Raw genomic sequence first — 22,982 nt, 5'->3', positions numbered from 1 at the left:
GAGTCCTTCTCCATGCCACCCTGGAGTAGCCTTTCTCTGTGTGACCTGGCTTTTCTGGAGCCCTTCACTGCGCCACCCGGGTCTTGTTGTTCATCAGCCTCCTGGAGGGTTCCTTCACCACCCTGCTTTAGGGGGTTGTTCACCATCTGACTCTCCTGCTCTCTTCATCACCTGTGATTTTTCGGAGTGTTTCTCCAGGGAGCCCTGGAGGGTGTCCTTCAGTACCTGTTCTTTTGGGGAACACTGCCCTGTTGGGCTTTTTTGGAGACATCCACCACATGGCTCTCTTTGGGGTGTTTCACCCTGTGGCTTTTTTCTTGATTTCTGCAATGCCTGGTGTATGTTGGAGTGCTTAATGGCACCGTCGTGGAGCAGTGCTTCACTGCCTCGCTGTTTTGGAGCGCTTCCGCACCTGTCTTTTATTGGAGCTCTTCAACGCGTGGCCCTGTAGTAGCCCTTCATCACCCTGCTGTCTGGAGCACTTCACCGTGTGTCTTTTCTGGAGGTGTCCACCTCGCAGCTTCTTTGGAGCGCTTCGGCGTTTGGCTTTTTCGGAGTGCTACACCCCCAGATTTTATTGCTGTGCCTCAACATGTTTTCTGTGATGCATACTTTCTGTCTGTTACCTTCTATGTTTTTCTTTTGGAACCAGCAGATGAGCAGGTTGATGAGTTTACATGGGCTTTTTGTGTTCCTTGGTGGTCTTTTGAGCTCAGGGGTGTCTTTTTCTGGGGACTGTGACCATCTTTGTGTCTTCTCTTCTGTCAGTTTTACCCAGTCCTGGTTTTGAGGGAGGTGACTTTGTGCTTTGAGCAACTTTGTGCTCAGTGTTGGTTCTTATTATTCAGGATTCCTGTGGTGGCTTTATATCAGGTTTTGTTCCTCCTTCTCTTGCTCTGGATGGTATTAGGAAGGTCGCTTTGGAAGCTGCAGTGCTGCCCGTCTCATTGGTGGTTTGGGGACTGTTCCTGGCAACATGTGTTAGGGTGGAGTCTATAGAACAGGATCCTAACAGAGCGTAAGAGAGAAGAGGATCTCTGGTGAGTCCAAGGGAGTAGTTTCTTGTCTTGTCTCAATTCTGCTTGCTTCTGCTTAATGGTGTTGTTTTTTCAGCGCAGATGATATCCAGTGTTTTGAAAGGGGGTAGCCCAAGCACCCAGTGAGGTCACAGCCCTGCCGACACAGGGAGCGAGGGAGAATTCAGACACCAGAAGTGATGGGTAAGTGTCTAGGTGCCTGAGTGACAAAAGCTGGAGCATCTGTTGCTACTTTTTGGAGGCCCAGGAATCCTGGGCATATCTGTATGTCCCTGTCACCAAGGTAGCGGGTGCGAGGTGGTGCAGTTTCCAGGACAGTGCAGTAGACGTATGATGCTGTGCTGCAGAGGCAGCAGCTGGAGGGTGCTGTTGCCACAGGAAAGGCTGCCAGGCTCAGACAAGAAGGAGCTCAGTTAAGTCTGAGCTGCTGAGTGAGTGAGTCAGTCCTCAGGGAAATTTCATGGCCTGGCTACTGTGACCCACTCTGGGGTCTTGCAGGCCATCCTCCTTTGGTAGAAGGGCAATGGTTGGAGTTTCTTTCCGTGCTCTTGCTTTATTAAAATACATACTTTATTTTCTCAGTGCCTGTTGCTGAGAATAACTGCTTTTTCTTAATCCTCTCTTGGCTGTTCAGGGTCACCATTTCAGTTTCTAGTTGCACCTGGGTTTTTTTGTTTTTCAGAGAGCCAGTGTGAAGGAGCAGGGACTGGATTTTACCTTCAGTTATTCCTGGAGGAGCTGCTGCAGAAGGAAACAAGCCCATGGTTTTGGGAGCTGTGCCGCAGGAGGACAGCTGAGCTAGAATCCGGCATGATAGCACAACATTTTTGCTTTTGATAATAAAAATTGGAGCAAGCCACAACTGAGACTTGGTTATTCACTGCATGGTTATCTAAACCCTGCTAACAGCTCTCAGGAGGATGATACCTCACCCCCACCTACTGCTTGTCCTTGACACGTCCCACAGTTCCTACGTGGTGAGGTCCTTATTGCTGCTGTGCCAGTGGAGCTAACAGCAGGCAGCTGATGGCTGTGGAGGTCTCGCTGCAGTTTTTAGTGCCTTCCAGTGTGTAAGAGCTTGTGCTGGAAGGGGCTGCTTCTCCTCTGCGACAGATGCTGCCTTCCAGCTTGTGCTTTTCTTTCTCTGTTTAAGCATGTCTCTTGCAAGCAAAGCTTCAGGTAGGTGCGATCCATATTCAATTCCCTCACTAAATGTTGCCAGTCAGTGTAAGTGTGAAGGCGTTTCTGCAGGGAGGAGCCGGGCAGGAGGCAGTAGGGTAGCCCTCACCTGACAGGGAGCCAAGGGAGCACCCATCTCTGGAGCACCCACTGGCACCCACACTCCCTAGCCTGAGTTGTGTGGGTGGGTACAAAAAAGCCTTTCTGTTATTTTTAATTTTTCCTGCACAACTCACTATAGGGAGCGTGGGGTCTGGCCCCCTCCCTCGGCTACTCTGGTTGGACTGTCTGTTCCTTGCTGCCTGAGGGAGCCGCTCAGGTCAGGACCTGGCCAGCTGCACACTTCTGCACTTAAAGGGAGTTTTTAAGTGACTTTAAGAATCTTCTAAATTCTCCATTTAAGTGTAGTCATGGGTGGCAGGCAGGCCCTGACCAATGTAGGTACCCCTAGGTAATGTACCCCCTTACTCCCTTGATGAAATCAGTTCCGTGGGCACAAAAATCCTCCATGGGGTTTCTGTCCCCATGCAAGGCCCTTGGGCTCGCTGCCTGGGCCCCTGGTTGCTGGAGCTCAGCTTAGGAGCAGACATTGGTCCCTGAAAGTGAAGCCCGTGACCATTTTTTGGTGTTTGGAGTTGGTGCAGACACAGGCTAAGGACTTGCTTGGCTACTCTGATCAGGGAACAGCAGACCGCCACCCTTCCTGGGTAGGAATCCCCCTCTTTCTGGGGATGCTGCTCACAACAAATGCAGTTGAGGGCAAAGCACAGCTTTTTCTCCTGCCCTACCCAGTCATTCAGGCTGAAACACTGCTTTGCTGCTGAGAAGACCCCAAAATGTCAAAATACAGCAATGTTGCGGACTCCCAAACCCAAATCCACAAAAGGGGCTGTGGCAGCTGCTGCTTTACTACCCTTCTCAGGGACAGGGACGTGGTGATGCCTGAGAACACTGGGCAGGCCAGACCAGAAGAGGTCTCTTGGAGCTCTCAAAGTGATTTCCAGAAATGTAAAGCGATTCTTTCCCCGTTTTTTGTTTGGCACTATATTGCTTGGTGGGGGATGAGCTTTTTATTTTTTTAATAACTCAGCCTGAGGTAGATTTCTAGGTGTGGAAAATTGTCATTTGTTTGGCTTTGTTGCACCAGGAAAAGTGTAGGAAAAATAGGTGAAAGGAATATCAGGACACTCTAATAACAGGTAGTATTGCTAGCTAATCCCCAGTAACTAGTGCAGGTTTCAGGAGATAAATATGGGTGCAGTTTCAGAAGAAACCCTGAGATTTCAAGAGAAACTCCAAGGTTAAGCCTCTTAATGATGGAATACTGCAACTCTCTGGTCCTTTAAATTTCTTTGGCATGCTGGGAAACAAATGGATTTAGTACTTACCCCTATTCTAAACTGTCATTTTGAAGAATGATTTCAGTAATTGTTTTGCCTAACAGAGGAAATTTTGATACCCTTTCCAACGTGTATATTTTAAGAGCAGCTAATGATGAGAGGATTTGAGCACTTTAATGGATTTGAATATCCTTTTGCATTAAACTTAATTGGTCGGCCTGGTAGTTTTTCTTTAGCAGAAATGGGAGAATTGACATTAGTCACTTGAGTAGGAAAACTGTGGCTAAGAGGAAAATCTAAAACATAGTTCACAATGTTGATATTTACTCCATGTTTACTGTTTTATTAGCAGGATTTGTTTCTCACTTTAAGTACACAAATAGACAAATTATTTACAAAAGCCATTTACTCCAAAAGTAGGTGGTACCACATACTTTAAAACAGGAAGCATTTGTCATCACGATAGAAAAGACTCGACTTCAGTACACAAAAGTCCATGATATCTTATGTGTAGTTTAAATGAGTAGGTATTACTGCTACTGTCACCTGCTTTATCACAGTTATCAGTTAAGATACACCCATCCTGGAGTCGCATAAAATCAGAATAGTAAAAACAGCTCTGGGGGAAGCAATGCACAATTCATCTTGAGCTGTTGCCTCACCTTTGACCAGACAATGAGCTACTCAACTCAACCACTGACTGGCTTGTGGAAGCCTAGAGTCTGTCTCCGCTGGTTGCAGAAAGACAGATCATCTCCAGATCTCTATGCTATTTTGGCCCTACTTGTACTTTATTTTGAAGTTGTACACAGGCCTGGTAAAATGGCTAGATCTGGTTCAGCAGGGTGTTTTTCTTCCCACTAGCATGCTATAGTTTTATATGGGTCCCTTGGCAAACCAAGTTGAAACACAAGTTGAAACCCATGAAATTCCATCTGAACATAAGAAAACCCTTCTTTACTGCAAGGACTGTTGAACACTGGCACAGGTGGTCCAGGGAGGCTGTGCAGTCTCCATCCCGGGAGTCAGTCAAAGCCCAGCTGGCCACAATCCTGGGCAACCTCTTCTAGCTGACCCTGCTTGAGCAGAGGGGTGGACTAGACAATCTGGAGTTGCTGTTCTCCACCTCTGTGATTTTGTGATTGATTCTTTGAAGAGCTCAGTGAATCAAGGCGGCAGAAGTTGGCCATAGCCTGGAGGTGAGAGAAGGTAACAGATCCCTTCAAGATGTAGCTGTGCCATTTCCAAATACATAATAAACAGAGTCAACACTCTACATAAAACTACAGAGTGGAATGTTGATGAAATATTTTTAAGCAAGGTGTCACAGGAAGAGATGAGGTTTTCGCTAGACTGTGAAGCAGTATTTACCTTTGTAGAGAATGTGCCTTTCATAAGAGCATGCTGCACATTGGACCATAGCAAGCTGGTGGTCTGTAGACTTTGAGGAGCTTCATCATGAGGGGTAAACTGAGAGGATAAAGAGTGACATGAAGCAAAATGGGCTTTTTTTGCCTTCCTTCCTCTTATGAGCAGAAGGAAAAGGACACCGAATATCTTAAAGGTACAAATGATAAACTCCAAGGGGTTAAGAGATTTCTCTTAAGAAGAAACAAAGAGGCATCATTGCTAGGATCAGCAATCAACTCTTACATCATTGTAATATGCTTTAATGCATTCATAGATATTTGTTGTTGTTGTTGTTCATCTTAAACAACTGTAAAATGAGTATCTACCTCCCAGGTTTACAGATGGGTGAACTGAAGCACAGCATCAGTCTGAGTTACGGGGTTATACAGCAGTCCGGTGAAAAGAGTTCTGGTAGAAATGCATAGTAGGCTGCTTTTAGAGGGCTCTCACAATGGTGGGTATTCCCACAGACAAGGGAGAAGCTTCTGAGAAGGCATTGTTTCCTCTTTAGCCCCTCTCCGAAATATGTGAGATTCAAACTGCAGAAAATTTATTTCAGTTTTATGCAGTCTACCTCCTCTGTGACTGGCATTGCACTTGTTCTGAGGTCGAAATCAGTGCTAGATTTGCTTCCATTATATGTCGATCTCCATCTCAGTAACATGATCTTCTTGAAATACTTCATGGTATTATTTTTTACAGTTACAAAACACATGGTGTTTATCATGCTGTTACTCATAGCAATGCATTCAACTATATAAAAAGCAGTAAGGTAATGCTTCTCTTTCACGAAGATGGTGGGGAAAAAGTCACGGACAATTGTGAAGCCGTAGAAGGGTGCCCAGCAGAGAACGTAGGCAGTCAGGATGCACATCAGTACCATAACAGTTTTTCTTCTGCATTGAAGCCTCTTTCTGATCTGTTCTGTCTGAAATCCTGGTACGGTTTTAAACCAGAGCTCCCGCGATATCCTGGCATAACACAAGGTCATCGTAATGACAGGTGCAACAAATTCAATGCCAAAGATAAAGAGGAAGTATGATTTGTAGTACATCTGCTGGTCAACTGGCCAAATCTGTCCACAGAATATTTTCTCCTGGTTTTTCACTATAAACAACACCGTTTCAGTAGCAAAATACGCAGATGGAATAGCTACAAGTATGGAGACAATCCAGACCAAGGCGATTAGGAAGGTTGCTGTTTGATAATTCATGCGTGGTTTCAGTGGGTGAACAATGGCCAGATACCTGGAACAGACAAATACATCCAAAATGAAGTCTGAAGACACTTAGTCAGAACACAATTCCAGATACAAGTGGACAGAATTAGGCAGAAGGGAATTGCTGTCATTTGTAAAAGAGAGAGCCTGGCCAACTTGTCTATGAGGAGAGTTCAGAAAATTTTCCAAAGGAACAGCCTAGAGCTGAGTTCCTAAACCTGGGCAGAAACTCTGGAGCAAGGGGCTGAAGGGTTTGTTAGGAGGGTGGGTACTTGGCAATCTGAAAATCTGAGCATGCATTAGGGTGTCTGAGGATCGTTTTAAGACCTCAGTCCAACTCCCTCCTGTTTACAAGATTGCACTGAAAAAGTTGCAATTCTGTGTCGTCAGCTGCTTGTTAACACAGATCACGTGTCTGGGAGTTATGGAAAGACTGGAAGAGGAGAAAGAGAGGGAGCTTTCCTACTACTGACAAATGTGTTTGCAGGACCTAGCACAACACACGGTGTCGTATCGAGGACATGCCGTGACACAGCATCTGGAAATTCTTTGGTGGGCAGCACCTGTTCAAATGAGAGTTTGAAACGTGCAGTAATATACACCTGGTCAGGTGCAGGTAAAAAGACAAACACATAGAAACACGAAAAGGTTTTCCCTAGGCAGAGAACTATTTAAATATGCTTTTTTTACCAAGAGATCAAATATATGTAACAGTGTTTTTATTATTTTCTTGGCTATTCCATGGGTGCAAAGAGCCAAAGCTGATGCTAATGAATGGTTACAGGTGAGCATGCTTTGAAGCCACCAACAAAGGACTGTGTATCCGTTTTCCGCCCATGCAAATTTTTGTTTTGTCTGCTGGGGGCGACTATTGCTAATTAACCTTAAATATGCTTTGTTAAGGCCAAACCATAAAACTTGAGTTAGGTATTTGCACTCTTTATGACTGTAAAGCTGTGGGTGCACTGAAGTGTTTCACAAAGGACTGAGGAGAAATAAAAGTATATTACTTTCAAGATCCATCAATTTTCCTCAATTCAGTTCAGAAGGGGTAGGACCAAATGGAATTCACTCTGGTGAAGTTTTTGTTTGGTTGGAATTTGAGGAGGTTTATTTTTTAAGACGCTATAGATGTAAGAAGGACTTATATGAGAGTACACTGTCCCGAAAGATTAGGATGCTTGTGCTAAAAGGAGATTTTTATCCGAGGCACTCCAGAGATCCCAATACAATTGTGTTTAACACAAAGAATTGTTTGAGTGGAATTTCTTATTCATTCAGAGGCTTTTCTATCTGTATACATTCTCTACATAGATAGCATGCACAGGACCTATTAATTCTAAAATAAGCTGGAAGGCCCGTGGTGCTTTCTGTCAGCCAGATCTTGGAAGCAGATGAATTATTCATCGCTCTTAATGGTGCAGGCTAGATGTCAAGGGACAGCAGAATTAGTCAGCCTCATTGTGGAGCTGATAAATGAATGTTTTTAGATTGGGCCCTGTGGAAACAAGGTTGTGGGACAATGTATAAGTATGCATATCTGCTCAGCAGGACATTTGGCTGGATGGGGTAAATCTCTGCAAGAGTCGAGGGAGGTTTTGTGGTAGATTTCCTGACTGTCCTTGCTTACCACACTTGGGATGTTACTGTGGAGTGGTCCTGGAGCACATGAGCTGAGTTTGGATGAAACTGCCCTGGAGGATGTACTCAAAAGTACCAGGTGCCCATGGGCATTCAGTCCAGGTGACCCAGCTAAAGCTAAATCCCCCAACTGTTGCTCTTCAGGTCCTCTCCTTTCACACTGCATTATTTTCTAGTGTAGATGTGGCCTTAAATATGTGAAACTCCTACATTTCATGGGAATAGACAGCAAGGAAGATGAAAGAGAGCCCTACCAGAGGCAAATCCTGTGGGACAGGCTTACTCTCTCTTCACAGGTGAGCCTTTTTAAATGATCTAAACACTAAAAGACTTTTGTTAAGAGCCTGTTATTTTTAGAGACTGAAGTCAACAACACACATGACATAGCCGGTGTGGAATGGTTGATTATTAAATGAACAGCATTTCTCTCCGTTTTCCAAGTCAAAAGCTCACAATAAAAAAAAAAAAAAAAAAAAAAAAAAAGGCAGTGGAACTAAACCTGTGTGTTCTTAGAACAAACTTCAGTGATTAATCATTTCCAGGTTTGTTTATAAAGATACTTGGGGAGATTTGTTAGAAATCTTGTGATTTCTTAGCAGGTGCGAGGGCTCAATGACCCATGTTACTTCATCAACCTGCGATGCACTAGCAGAGCTTTCCAGGAAAAGTTTTTGGAAGTTGAAAAGGATAAGTAATAGAAAATGGTAATGCGTACATGATAGTGTTTAGAAGCTTAACCCTGAGTGCTCAGTTGCTGTTCAAAGGCTCTTTTGTTAGACACTTATTAAGAATTTGTTTCATAGGAGCTGATTGTCCTTTCCCTCACACCAGGCAAAACATATCTGGACTTCCCCAGAGTCTTTCCACAGACTTGTGTTGACGTCAACGACAGCAGAATCAGCAGTGCACAAGCTGTATCTGTACAACCATCAGCAGGGTTAACTGCTCCTGAGCTGTCTTTTGGATCAGGTACCAGAAACTATGCATTAAACTAGAGCATAAAATGGCACATGAGAGAAATTGGGAAAAGAGGGAAGGGAGAGTGGGAATCATACAGTGTGTGTATATGCAGAGGGTGTACAGAGATGTGTATTGTATTTGCACACAAAATGTGACTTGTTTTCATGGCCTTTCTGTAAAGAGTTTACTCTGTGGGTCTCTGGCTTTCTGTGAGTCAGTCGTGTCAGGTTTGTGTCAGCATGAAGCTGATCCTCAGTGCCTGGTCCGTCAGAGTCCGCGGTGCACGAGGCTGAGAGGAGTCATAAGAAAGCATACAATTAAATTATATTGTTAAAATTCCTGGAGTGAGAGGCAGGCATAGAAATATCTCAGGACTGCAGCATGAGGCAGATAGTATAGCAGGTGGGTATCATTATGTTCTGCTTACGCCCTTATGAAGGCTGTGGGAAAATCTCTGCCAAACTGGGTTGGTGTAGCATTTTGTCATTTTCTGGACAGTGCTATAGACACGGGTGCCATAATGACGGGGGGGTCCTTCCTGGCTTGCCACTGTGCCATCCTCAGAGAGGTGTGTAAAGAGAGAGGAGAATATGGGAGTATTTTAATGGAGAGGAGAGTGCTGGCCACACTCACCGAGCACCCGCTTCTGTGCTGGAGCGTCCAGCTAAGACCTCAGTACTGTCAAATGGTTAATTTAATGACTGTTGGATTTTCTCAGTTCAGCACAACAGAGAATAATAAGAACTCTGTTTTGCAAGGTAGAGAGAAGTCTTGTATTTTACTCTCTTGTATACCAGAATGAAAACTGGGGGAAATATCATAGAGGGAGAAAGAAATATCCTGTAAGGCAATAATCCTGTTGGAAACTCACCTGTCAAATTCTGTATCACCAGTCAACTATTTCTTTTGCTGAAGAGTATTTACTTCGGTGTTTATAGAAAAGGTTAGAATCAGAAAAGCTGTGTGGGCCAGTAGTGAAGGTTCCTTAGAGATGTATGGTTTGGATCAGGATTATATAGTGCTGATAACACCCTCAACTCTGGGTGTTTCTGCTTTGTCTCTCTTTCTCCTCTGTCTCTTATTTCATAAATCCTCTCCTACACTTGAATCAAGCATGTTTTTGTGAGGGGAAAAAAAGTGTTTTTAAGAAACCAACTTTCTTTTCACCCAAAAAGTTCAATCAAGATATTTCCACTGAGTTTTCTCCAAGGTAATGTCATGACATTGTGTGATTCAATTTTTAGGAAACAAGATACCCAGGTCTGTGTAGTACGTACCTGGGCCATCCGCAAATCCTGCAGAGCAGCTGAGCATGTTAGAAACCTAGAAATCTGGACAGCCAACCTCAGCAGCCTGGCATTTGGTGGCATCTGCCATGCAGACATAGCACCCCACTTACCTGTCAACAGCTATAGCCAGGAGAGCATTGGTAGAAACATAGAGGGAGACGGTCCGCAGGTAGTTGACTGAGGCACAGAGGACGTGGCCGTGCTCCCAGGAGAGCTGCCGCACCACGTAGTAGTCCATCTCGAAGGGGCAGCACACAATGGCCACAATGAAGTCTGAGATGGCCAGGTTGGCAATCAGCAGGTTGGTGAGATTTCGCAGCTTCTTGTAGCGGGCGAGAGCAGCAATGAAGATGAAGTTGCCGATGCCACAGACCAGCATGATGCCAACCAGAGCCACCCCGATGACGATCTCGGCTGCAAAGAAGGTGCGGGTTTTGGTCATGTCATCTTCACTGTCCAGCGGCAGGTCGTAATCGCTGTAACTGAAATTGAAAGGGAAGGAGAAGTTTCGCAAAGGTTAAATCCCCGTCGTGGAGATTCTAGATTGCAGCAAAGTTGAGGCTGACAGTAGCATTTGGGTTCTGTTCAGTTTGCTCCGTGGCCGTGTGTGTCTTCTATTGACACACGTGGCTTGGCTGGTCCTTGGTTTTGTGTTAGAATTACCCAGGGTGGCAGGGCACAACGGTGGCAGGAGAGAGACCTCATCCAAAGTTTCCTTCTGAGCAGTGAGTCACCTTGTCTTTGTCCCCATAAGATTACAGCGCAAGAGCCTCATTTATGTCCTTCTGTGGGAACAAAAAGAGGAAGATATTTCCTGAGAGGAAATTACAGCAAAATGGCTGCCCTTGAGGGAAAGCAATAGCCACCTTACTGCCCCACAGCTCTATTGCTGGCTGTGCACAGCGGGAAGAAATAGCCTGTGAGGCAACGCTTGTGTTAGCATAAAATCCCTTGAGTTGCGTAATACACTGGTTCTAGCCAGCACTTTTATTTACCGATGGTGAAATTTTGTTTTCAGCACACAGTGAAATGACAGTATAGGAGGAGTGTAAAATCCAGTTGAAACCTCTGCCAGCCTTCAAGCCCACAGTGCTGTCATCCCTGTGCAAGGTAAGAAAACAAAAATGAGATGGCAGCTCAATTTGCTGAAAAGTATCTGATGTGCCTTTTGGACAAAGTTTTTGCTTTATTCTAGATGTCTCAGAGTGATGTGGTAGGTGAGAATGAAAATAGAACTGATGTCCTGGCTTCTAAATGCATTTCTTAATCAAGTAAGAGTTGCCAAGACCCAAGAAAATAGTGAAGGCAGCAGTTCCTTTGGCAGCCATCAATTGAGTAGGGGGACCGAATCTTCAGCCAACATAATCTGTTATTGCTTCTCTCAAACCAGTGAGGCTCTGCCAATTTGCACAGACAAGGTTTTGTCCCGTGAACCACCTTGTAGGGCTTTGCTGTGAAGGCAAATCTGCCATTCACAAGGAGAGTGGATCCACAGACAGACTCTCGAAGTGAAAGGGAAAATCTTCCTTAAGCAAGACAAAATGCCTTGAATTTTTGAAGACAGGGAGGAGCAGGCTCCCTGCTTTGTGCTGTCGGCTGTACCAGATGTTAAAAATCTATTTATCTTCCACACTGAGGAAAAAAATCGGATCTACTCCCTAATTTTGCCTCTACTCTGTATCAAAATGCTGAAGGGTCTGTCTTGCATCTTCCCGTGCCACACCTGGGAATCCTCACAGCAGACTCCCAGCTGTCAGGACAGTCCCACCACACCCCAAAAGAGTATCGGGGAGCATTAAAGCTTTCTCTGCTTTGAGACAGTAGGTCTTTGGGGTGTCAAATGCTACTGACCAATATCCGTCATAGCTACAAAGGACAATCTGCACAGTGGAGCTGTTGCCCCCTTCTTTCCCTGGAACCACCCTCAGCCCCTGATGTACCAACACTTAATCCATTTCTGAGAGAAACTCTCTTGTACAACTTCTGTCCCCACGTTGCTTTTCAGACTGAGAGTTGCAGAATAACAAAGCCAAAGCTTGAAACTAAACAACAGCTCAAACAATTGACTGCTTTACAAGGCAGCCCCAGGGCAGCCTGGAAATGTGAACAGTCATTTAAGAGAAGTACTAAATAAATACTTGGGTGCAAAAATCTATGTGTTGGTCAAAGCAAGGTGCAGGATCTGTTTCATCAGGTTTCCCTGCAAAATACCAAGAGAGCGCTTATAAAATAAATACAGACAACACAACCATCCACAAACTGACAAAACACCATCAGCTAACTGTACCTGCAGTTGCTCTCATCTTCTTGGAGGTGTCGGGCACCCTGGGAATAGCCTCCAGGTTTCTCCCCTGCAGAAAAAGTGCTGCTGTCACTGGAGCAGAGAGGATGGCTGAAAGCAGCCAGAGGACTTCACTGAATGATCACTTCTCTCCCAAGCAGCTTTGCCTTGCTGCTCAGGGGAGGATGGCTCCGCTGCCTCTGTGCCTGCATCTAAAGCCTTTTCTTAGTGGGAGGCACCTTGAAGCTGTCCACGCATTTCTGATTTTAAAGAGGCAGTGCAATACAGAGACAATAGAGCACAGCCCTTTCTGCTTTAAACCCCCCTGAATACATCGAATTGGCGGAGTGGCTTTGTTACCAAGTCTGAGCCTGGAAGGTGTAAAACCCCGATCTGCACTTGCTCTTTGAGTTCTGTCAGTGTTAGGCAGCGGCTACATACACCTGAGGTGACACAGAAGCAAAATACAAACCTGCCAGTGGCGAGGAGAGGGAGGAAGGAGGGCGAGCTACTTTCCCAGGGACCTTTGTGGATCTCTCCCTGGCTATTGTCTTTAGGACTGCAGCTGCGTCAGCTCTTGCAGAAAGAGGGTCAAACGTTGAATAGCAATAAATCAGAGGACCCCTGACAGCTTTCCTTGCCCTCTCAGGGAATTACTCAGAGTGGAAAAGTGGCAGTGAATCCTGAAGGACTTGGTGTCCTTGCTAATGCTGCCTTCTCATTGCTCTGAAGCACTTGCACTCAGGGAGCAGTGCTCTTGCTTCCCAATCCTCCAGAAGGAAAGGAAACGCACAGCAGAGTCCCCGTCCTCTCCTGCACCTCCAGTCTCATTCACATTAGCTGACATTTTCCAAGATGCAGTAGTCCCTGGCGGATGAGACCGTAGGAGTCTGTCAAAGGTCAGGAAGAGTCTAGAAGGTTTGCAAAAGACTTAAAATATGTGCCCTGCAATGCACACTCACAGGCTCACCTTTCATGAGCTAATGGGCACTTATCTCTGGAAGACGGAGATAAGGAAAGAAATCTGTTAATGTGAAGTATGTCTGGGGTAGAAGGGCCACTCATGTGACATTTCTTCCAGAAAATTTGTGGAAGGCCAGAGAGTCAGCACTGTCTGGAGCCAGCAGACAGCATGAAGAATTTCACAGCAAATACTTGGCTTGACTTTATTTTTAACCATCAGTATAGAAGGTGAAAAGCCATTAAGAAATTTTTAATATCCTGAAAGGGGGCAGTCAGATGAACAACAAGGAAATCAGATGCAGTCTGTGGAATTCTGTCACAAAAAATGTAAGTATAGGGAGAGGCAAAGTGAACTTACAGTGTACCTCAGAATCACATCTAAAAGATCCCTAAAATGGGCCACATAAACCTCCAATGTCCCTTAAGAAAAGCTAGTTCACTAAAGAGAGCTGTTGCAAGTTTTACATTAGGAACATGCATGATCTCTTCTAGACTTTGTTCAGCTGTCTCATGTTAAGTTACCTAGTGAGTTAATCAAGCAACATGATATCCAAATATTTATATTCCTTTAGGGCAAAACCTCAGCTGCTGCAGAGCTGCCTATCCCCCCTGACTCAAGGCAAGTTGGCATTGGAGCCCTGAGAACTCCAGCCTCTCCGGATCTGCACTTCATGCTCGGTACGTCGCTTCTCTGCAGCAGCTGTTCATCGACTGTGCTCCAAGTAACTGTGCTATATGTGTCAAGCTGTTTCTCAGAAAATACTAGTAGTATTGTGAAATGATGTGACTTGCGTGTGCTGTGAAAGGCAGTGCTTTGTAGTTGTTGAGTAGAAGTTTGTTGAATAGTCAATGAATCCAGTGGTCCTGAGAGCTGCTCTTACAGCCAGAGGCAGAGCGAAAGTGAAAACGTGGGTTTGGAGCCTCAGTACCTCTCCTGGTAACCTGCCCTGCTACAACAAGGGCTGGGGCAGTAGCGGAAGGACTCTAAAGCCATCAGGTATATGCTGGAGGATTTCCCAGCTGCAGACACTGTGTAAGAAGTCCCAAAGTGACTTTTTTCAAAAACTGTAGTCTCTCGTGACTTCCGATGTAGATGTGCTGAAGGAGCAGCTCCCTGGGGTGGCCAGGCTGCGGTACGGCCCAGGCATTCGTCTTTCTGTGCACAGTTGGGGTTTTCCTTGTCCCAGCATTGCCCAGCCCAGGGGCTTTGCAACCTGTGGGTCTCCTCTTCCTGGGAACAGGACACCGGGAGGCTTGCAGAGACTGACAGAGCCTTCCCTGCAGCCTGTATGTGACATCCATTTATTGAATTACTCTCCGTTATGTTGCATTTCAAAGTACCCATTATTTTGTAGAGAGCACCTGATTCTGGTGTTGAATTTCTGCACAGGACATGGTTTGATAGCGTTGACTGGTGCTTCCCCAACGGTGTCACATTTAGCACAGCATCACAATTCATTTCCTGAGACCATTGTTACCAGTTTGACGGATTCAGGCTGAGAAAAAAAAGTTGATGCTGAAAACTATCATATAAACAAATTGCATTCCTGTTTGTTTGGGGGTTTTTTTGTTAATATGCTCACAGTTTGAACAGAGAAGTTACTTAGAGGGTAAATGATGCAAAAAAGATTGCAATGTAAAGTACTTGTTTAGAGACTTTCAAATAATGAATTTCTAAACCTAGCATTTAGCCTGGGAACAGACTTAAGGACTCTGGCCTTTCATTTCAAAACAGCAAACTCACCAGCTACTGTCTGATTTTTCCTAATTGCTAAATAAATTGGACTCTGAGCGAGGTAATTAATCCTAGGGGACTTACATCAGCTTTGCTTAAAGCGTAGCTGGAGTTTTACAGAGGTTACTGATACAAATCAGTTGGTGAAATGTGACAAAAGCATCAGACATCCTGTGTTTTTCTGGAAAAACAAACAGAAGGTAGCAGCAGACATGGATTACAACCATGTGTATTTCTGTTCAGCATTTCAACCAGACGTTCAGCTCACGGGCTTTACTCAATCTAAGAGTGTCTAACTTGGCATTAATGTTCAAGAGGACACTGGACCTGCTTACATAAAGAGTCAGGTATATTTGTCCAATACATGAAAAGATGCCTTGTGGAACTAGAGGAAAGTGACTTTTGGATGTAGTTTGGCAAAAATGTGCACACAGGAGTAATCCCACCATACTCAGCTGTTCCAGTGGTGTCTTGGGCTGTGTAAAAGTCCTGTGAGGGAGAGAGCAGAGAGGCGTTTGACTTATTGATGGATTGTGTCAGCATGTTACTTTTCTCTTACCAACTTTTTCTGCTTCCTTACTGAGTGTATCACTTCTTGGCTTGGGAAAAGGGGCAAAGCATCTGAAGGAGCAGCAGAGCAGGCTGTCAACAACCATAGTGACACTCTGCAAAGATGGTTGTCAGCACTGTTGGAGCAGCAGATGCAGCGCTTTCATCCAAAACATCTTTTCAGAGCTGCCCAGGTTTCTGTGAGCAGTGACATTCAGGCAGATCTCACAGCCAAATGACACAAGGTGTAGCAGAGGTGCACAAAGCTCACTTAATGTGCAAGGTGACCCAGGGGCAATCAGCAACTTTCTTCCAAGTAGAAGCTCCTTTCTCTTATTTGTCTCTCTTTTTTTTTTTTTTTTTTTTCCTTTTTTAATTCTCTTCCAGTGTATATTTCCTGTTTTTTTCATCTTTGTTCATCATTTTGTGATTGTGTAAGAAAATGGTGTTTATTTTGCTCAGCTCAGCTTAGCATGGCAATCTTCTGTGAGAAGCACACCCCTGCCCTCAACAATAGCCCAAGAAATATGTAGGAAGAGCTGTAAGAAGCTTATGTTCCCAGCTGGCACTTATCACCCTTACTAGAGAAGCCCATCTTACCTAAAGCAAAAGTGACAGTGTTTGGGGCCGTGAAGGAAGCAGGTATCAGCTCAGGGACTGTGCACAAGTTTTGATGCCACAGTAGTATGACAGGAATGACCACCAAAAACCCCCATTTCAGTCTTTAAAACATTGAACACTTTGTTTAATTATTAAATATTACCTTTTTTCTTTTCTTTTGGATGTGTTGTTAGGCTTTTTGTGTTTTTTTTTCACTTGGCCTTCCTTAGAGCAAATGCCTGTTATCACAAACCCTTCTCTTGAGCAGAAGGCTTCTGAAAGGCAGATGTCAGGTGTTTTTCTTCCCAAATCCTGCCTGGGCACACTCACAGCTCAGTGGATACTAATGTGCCAGCTGTGGGCAGTGGCAGTGTGCAGCAGTGTTTATCCTGACTGTGGCAGCAAGGCAGAAGGCTGCTGAGATGGTCTCCTTTAATCCACTCACTCTGCACCTTCATCCCCTGCTAAGACTCTTCCCTGTCACAATAGTCCCAGTCAGCACTTAGGGATTGCTTAATTTTAGAGTAAGACTGTCAAACGCGTTTCTAGCGATTCCCAAAAAGCCACATCCCTCTAAGTTCTGTCTGTTGTATGCCAGATATATGGAACAGCAAAGATCTGTGCTTGGAAACTTTTTGCCAATTGGAGATGAAGATCAGTTTAGTCAGTTGAAATGTTCTGTTTTGATATCAGCCTTTAACGAATGCTACTGCAATTACTTGGAATTTCTAGGAATGCCTTTTCAAACTCAAAACCTGGAGATTTTACCTGGAAATTGGAAAGTTTCCTCTGCTTCTGCCTTTGTGCCCATTGTACAAAAGGACATGTACTAGGCAAGGTTTACAATTGCAGAAGGCAGACTGGTTTTCTTTATTTCTGGTCATTGTTCTAAGAGAATTAAGATGAAACAATATAAAGCCATATAGAAATAATATACAGCTCATATAGGACAACATTTTGGAAAGAGATTTCAGGAATATCGTCTAATCCATACCACTGTTCCTGGCCTGCATTACATATACCCAAATAATTTATGACAAATGCTTTCCTGCACTGCTGGTGAAGAAATTTTGTAATGTAGAGCTCATGTCTTCTGTATGAGACTATTAAATGTTTCTTAGCAGCACCAGATAGAACTTTAATGGTCCTGCTTTAAATTCCTCATTTTAATATCTCTGATCCAGGTCTGAAGTCTGCATTTGGCCTCTTCCTCAAGAACCCGTTTCTTCATCCCCCATATTCAAAAGCCTTTGAATTTAGAAACATCTAAAAGGCACTTAATATGTCCAGTGTCTCAGTAAGGCTTGTTGCTCCTTTGGATTTTCAGAGGCAGTCTTGTTTGTTTTGGATCTTACTCAAAGATACACTGAGTGCATCTTCTCTTTCAGTGGGTGCTATGAGCTGCAGAATGCTTTTGGAAACAGCAGCATTTTAATTGACGTGTCTCAGTAGGAGATACATCCTTCCGAAAACCTGCCGACTTCTTTGGAGGTCTAAGTAGGAGAATTTGGATGCTGCATTTCTTAAAACACTTAACCCTCATCCATTACAGCCACAGTCTCACATTTAAGCTAAATTGTAAGCACTTTCCTTTGCCATTACAAGTCTGTGTTGTCAAAGCCCTTTGATTTGTACCCTTCAGCATCTTCTTTTCCCTGCCCTTTTTAATTCAGTGAACATTACTATCTGTTCATTTGCTACAGACAGAATCCTGCTCCTTCGTGTCTCCCCTTGTGAATCTTGTGGTGGTTTTGCCACTGCCATTTGTTAGTGGCAATTTGACATTTCACCCTGTATTTCCATGGCAGGCAGAATGATTCCAATAATTTCCCACCGCAGTTCCCATAATCCCACTTTTACCTCAAAGACACCCTCCTTTTCCTTATTTCTACCATTTCAGCATGAACAGATGCATACAGACCAGAGCATGTCACTGTGAAGCACTTTCACATCTAGCAGTGTGAATCAGGGAGGTCTGGCTTGCTTAAGCACATGCAGAGAGGATCCTATCTACTCCAGACCCCCAGCTTCTCCTCGTAGCAAGACGTGAAATCTTTAAAGGTCATGCCCCATTCTGCCACCTGAGTAACTGGTGCTTCTTTAAAAGTTAATAGGTTTTTTTTCTCACATTAAAAATTAATGGGTTTGGGTTTTTTTCTCACAAGTTATTTGAGATTTAAAGGGCTCTTGGAGTTTAGTATCAATCTGAGAAAGGGATTAATACACTGTGAAAGCCTTATTGCAGGTAACCTATGCACACGCTTGAAATGAATTGTAACCCAACGGAATAATGCCTAATGGTAATTTCATTTGAAGCTACTCGGAGCATGAAATCACAACCTCAGTGTTAGGACGAGTCGTGAAAAGCTGCTATCACACCTTATTTCTGACTTTAAAAAAGGTTTTGTGGTTCTTCCGATATGGTGTTGAAACTGCAGGGCCAAACCAGCCGCCCTCTCGTAATCTCTGTGAGGTCTGAGAGTAGCACTGTGGAAGCGACTGCTCTGACAGGAGATGAAAGGTATTTCCATGCTCCCCAAACTAGGTGAAGAAGAGGCAAATTCATCCCAGAAGGTGCACTTCCCTGTGTTGGGCTGATGGCTGTGCCCCCCCGGGGCTGACTGTTGTGTGTGCGGCTGGGGGTGTGGTGGAGGATGCATGCTGCTGCCTGTCCGTGGCTCTGTGGGAATACAGGTGGTCAGGGTTAGGGTCAAAAGGAGACAGGTGCTGGTTTGTCTGAGAGGGACAGCTCAGGGGAACGGGTGTCAGAGCTTCAGCATCTCCTTTCCTGGTGCCGTGTAGAGATGGAGTGAAATACTGCGAGACAGGAGCGACAAAACCCCCACGCTGAGGAAGGACCCTCTTTGCTATTTGGTGGTGGCAGGGAGGCAAACGCGCCCTTCTCTCTGCTGGTGGTCACAGTGATCCTGACGGGAAGACCATGGCCCACAGGGCAGTTAGTGATCCACAAACCAGTTAACCTGTTCAAGTGTAGACTGTGCTGTGCTGCCCTATGTATAACTTGGCTTTCGTGCCGGTGTTGTGCTGTGCATGTCCCCTGCTGCAAGATAATCTTAGCTGGCTGATTGTAACGAAGGAGCCTGTGGGCAGCTTCCCCTCAGTACTGGCAATTATACCGCCTGTGTGTCCTTGTTTTTAACTAAAAGTGCAGCAACAAGTTCTCATGTAAATATCCTTTTTGTTTGATACGGAATGATGAACAGAATTGTTTAGTTTTCAGAAAATCCTGTCCAAGCTCAAAAGACCGAAGTGGGGTAACCTTTCTACAAATTGCATCAGCATGGTGTGCATGGTTGGAGACCCATTCGATACCACACAGCTCAGGGGTCCCACCGTCTGAAGGGAGAGAAGATTATCTATACTATCCTCTTTGCAGTGTTAGCTCGAATGAATGGCATTTTAGGTGATAATTCACAAAGTCTGAGTGCCTTCCTTACTGAGGTCACAACAAATTAGCACCTCCTGGTTCAAAACAGTGGTTGTCTGCTTTTCACAGAATATTTAGAAATGATGTGCATGGTCAAACTTGACTGCTTCTCAGAAGCAATTTTGAAATAACAGGTTTGGGTGGTTTTTTCATTAAATGCTAAGTTTATATGAAAGACTTTGCTGCAATATTTTTTTCAGAGGATAGGAAGCTCAAGTTATCCACAAGAGAAGCGTGGCAGGGGCGAGCTTTAGCTTTGGAAGCTGGTTCTGCCCCACCCCCCTCCCCCTCACCACCACCCTCACCCTCCCCACACCCCACCCCACTCCAAGATCTACTTCTTGGTATAGAAGCAGTCCAAGGCTTGCCTGCAACCTCTCAAGCTAGGAGAGTTAAGAGAACAAACTTGCCTAAATGAGGCAGAACTTCCTTCTTAGCTCAACAGATATGGTTCGGGTAAATATTTTCTTATTTCCTTCTTTTCCTAGGAGTTTTCCTCTGTCAAAATGGGATGTTTCAAGGGGTACAGCTCAAGATCAATGAGAACAAATGTGCCGCCCTGTTCAGACTCTAGCTTAGACAAAAGCATGGCAATACTAAGTGAAAATGTCAATCGAAGACACTTGTTGAGGTGTTGTATTTTGAGATGTCCAATCTCTGTTCACTCCACAGAATGACGAGGAGAAGTGAACGCATGCACAATGAGTCACGTCATGATAAATCTAGAGCTAAAAATCTGTGGGTGAATACAATTATGTTCATGTCAGTGCCAGTGTCTTTCGAACCAGGATCACTCTTCTTAGGAAATGCCTTTTGCTTTTTCTTAGGAAATGCCTTTTGCTTGTATAAAAACCATGCCTCTTTCCCCAACTCCTTTGAGACCTCAAGTGAACATTTTACCCTATTGTTAAGAAGTGGTTCTTTTTTTGGTTTGTTTTGATCTTTTGGCTTCGTGTACTCCTATTTTGTAAGACAGTTTGACTGATAATGCAGTTCCTTAATAAATAAGCCTCTTCCACATGGTTTAGTTTTCTCATCCAAGCTTTTCTGTTACCAGCTGATAAGAGATGCTCAAAGAACAGCACCAAGTATCATTTATATCTCAGATGTCCATTTGTGGTGGGAGGCTGCTGGAGATACATTGAAAGCTACTGTCATAACACTACTGCACAACATTCCAGCATTTGCTCCAGTTCTGCTGCTTGCAACATCTGACGTGTGCCACGCAGATCTCCTGAACAAGGTATTTCTGTTGATGCTTTTTTTTTTTTTTTTTTTTTTTTTTTAATCCATTTCTTGTTAAATGATCAGTCCTTTAAGCGTTGGAGTACTGTGCACTGTTAAGCAAATCCACACTGTTAGTACTCAGGCACCCTAACCAGGTCCCTTAAAATTTGCTTAGACAAAACAGTGCTGAAGGCATTTGTGTCTAGGGTTTTCTGAGTCCGGAGATTGACTTTGACCCAAGTTTTTCACCCTTCTGACACATTCATTTATACAGATGTATAAATGTACTTCAGATCGTAGTTCCAGTGACTTTGAGATGGTCGAGTATGTTCTTAGTCAAGAATAATACTTCCATAAAATACTTCCATAAAAATTTCAGTCTCTTTCTTCATGTAGGTGAAAACTTTCCAAATTAGAAAACTGCATTCCAACTTCTCTTTGATTAAGTTGGTAGTCAATTTTCAGTTGTATTCCTTAACACCCTTCAGTAGGAGTACCTGCTTAGCATTCTAGACATCTGAGAGTGTGCATTGAAGAAAGGTGTTCCACATGTGAATATGCTGCTCTGATTATTTTGTCTCAATTAGTGTGTGTGTGTGTGTGTGTGTGATGCTTAGCTAGATGTGTTTATCATCAAAGGCTTTGAAACAGTTTCGCTTTCTACAGAAGTTTTTATGCTGCTAATAAATTCCTTCTAAAATAAGTACTGAAATTCCTTCTCCATACCTTTTGGTAGTAGAGACTGAAAACTGGAGTAAAACTTGGAAGTGTGCAACTTCAGATACCTCCCTGAAATTGATTTTCATAAAAACCAAAGCAAAGCACCTTCCCCAAAAGCCCACACTCATCTGTTGAGCCCTGCCTGTTCCTTCTGTCATTGCCGTAAAGGTTCAGACTAAAGGGCAGACAGGCAGGGAAATCCAAAACCAGCAGTCTTGGAGGTGCCGAATGTCAGCGCTTTATCAGCAGGTCATATGGTCCCCTTCATTGGGCTTGAACTCTAGGGATGTTCCTTAGAAAAGAGACTTAATTTGCTATGGTAACCTATGAAATTCTAGCCTTTTTAAGGCCAAGAAGATAGCTTTTTCACAGTTGGTCTTATCTAGGTGATTATTCAGTCTAATTTAGAAAGGTACTCACCTTTTTGGAATAGAATATGAACTTGTGTGGCCTTATATCTGTAATATCTTGTCTCCTCGTGCTTTAGATAAAAGAATTGTTTATTAATGATTATGACGTTTTCCAACTCTGGTTGCCTAATAAGGATGAAAGAAGAAAGTTTTTTGGTGACTTAATTGTAAATGAAGCTACTAAACCTCCCGCATCAAGAGACAATGCAGGTGAGGATATACTACCTATAAAACTTTGCTAGCTGTAAGTTCACAGCTACACGGTATTTGCTGTGGTGGGAATTTTCTGTCAATAATTTTCCATATGGTTGTGTTTGAGTAACATAAATTGAGTAGAAGTAGAATTTGTGACCAGCAGTGCAAGATACAATTCTTTGGTCTGTTCTTTGCTGCAAGTTTGTAACTCCATCTTCCTACTGTGCAGTGCCAAAGCAGAACTCTGTTCCTGGGTGTAAGGAAACAAAACCAAAGGCTAAAGAAAAAATGATACCAGCAGCAACCGTAAATTCCCGTACACTTGGCCTTAAAGGCAAGTGGCATTTTATTCAGACTTTCTTGGAGACGGTGTTAAAGTCAACGGTACCTTCTCTGTTCTTGTGACAGAACAGGTTTCTGTGAGGCTTGGTTCTTCGTGCCGGAGTCATCATATTTTTTAACTTGCTTCAAAATGTGAGATAAATCCAGAGATCGTTCATTCAGTACGGTTAGGAAGTTCAAGTACAGTGGTTGGTTTGCTTTGTAAGATACTGGCGTTGATGGCCCAAGTGACCTTTAATGGCTCCTAAATCGCTGCCTCTTAAAGTCAGAAATGTTGTACCTGTCAGTTGCTGAACAATCAACTAGTTCTTAGTTATAGAAAACAGAATTTTTCCCTGCCCTGCCCTGAAATGCTGAACTCTATGCTCTCTCTTACTGTGATTTCCCATTGAAGGGGAAAAGCGGAGAGAAACTGGGGAGCGATCATGATAGACCTG

General features: G+C 44.0%; 1 protein-coding gene across 1 annotated transcript; it reads right to left on the bottom strand.

Moving 5' to 3' along the window:
- Nucleotides 1–3,915: 3,915 nt before the first annotated feature.
- LOC141970517 (prokineticin receptor 2) lies at nt 3,916–10,542 on the bottom strand. Its single transcript, XM_074927166.1, has 2 exons — nt 10,186–10,542; nt 3,916–6,213 (listed from the first exon to the last, which is right to left on the bottom strand). Exons 1-2 carry the CDS (start codon nt 10,515–10,517, stop codon nt 5,517–5,519), a joined length of 1,029 nt encoding a protein of 342 aa, XP_074783267.1. The 5' UTR covers nt 10,518–10,542; the 3' UTR covers nt 3,916–5,516.
- Nucleotides 10,543–22,982: the final 12,440 nt, after the last annotated feature.

The sequence above is a fragment of the Athene noctua genome, chromosome 1 (assembly GCF_965140245.1).
Source record: "Athene noctua chromosome 1, bAthNoc1.hap1.1, whole genome shotgun sequence".
Taxonomy (NCBI): domain Eukaryota; kingdom Metazoa; phylum Chordata; class Aves; order Strigiformes; family Strigidae; genus Athene; species Athene noctua.
This window is presented reverse-complemented; position numbering and strand designations above follow the sequence as displayed.

Coding starts and splice junctions, on each gene's coding strand:
- LOC141970517 (XM_074927166.1), bottom strand. CDS start 10,517: ATGACCAAAACCCGCACCTTCTTTGCAGCCGAGATCGTCATCGGGGTG. Junction 6,214..10,185: donor CTGGCTATAGCTGTTGACAG/GTAAGTGGGGTG, acceptor TGTCTGTTCCAG/GTATCTGGCCATTGTTCACC.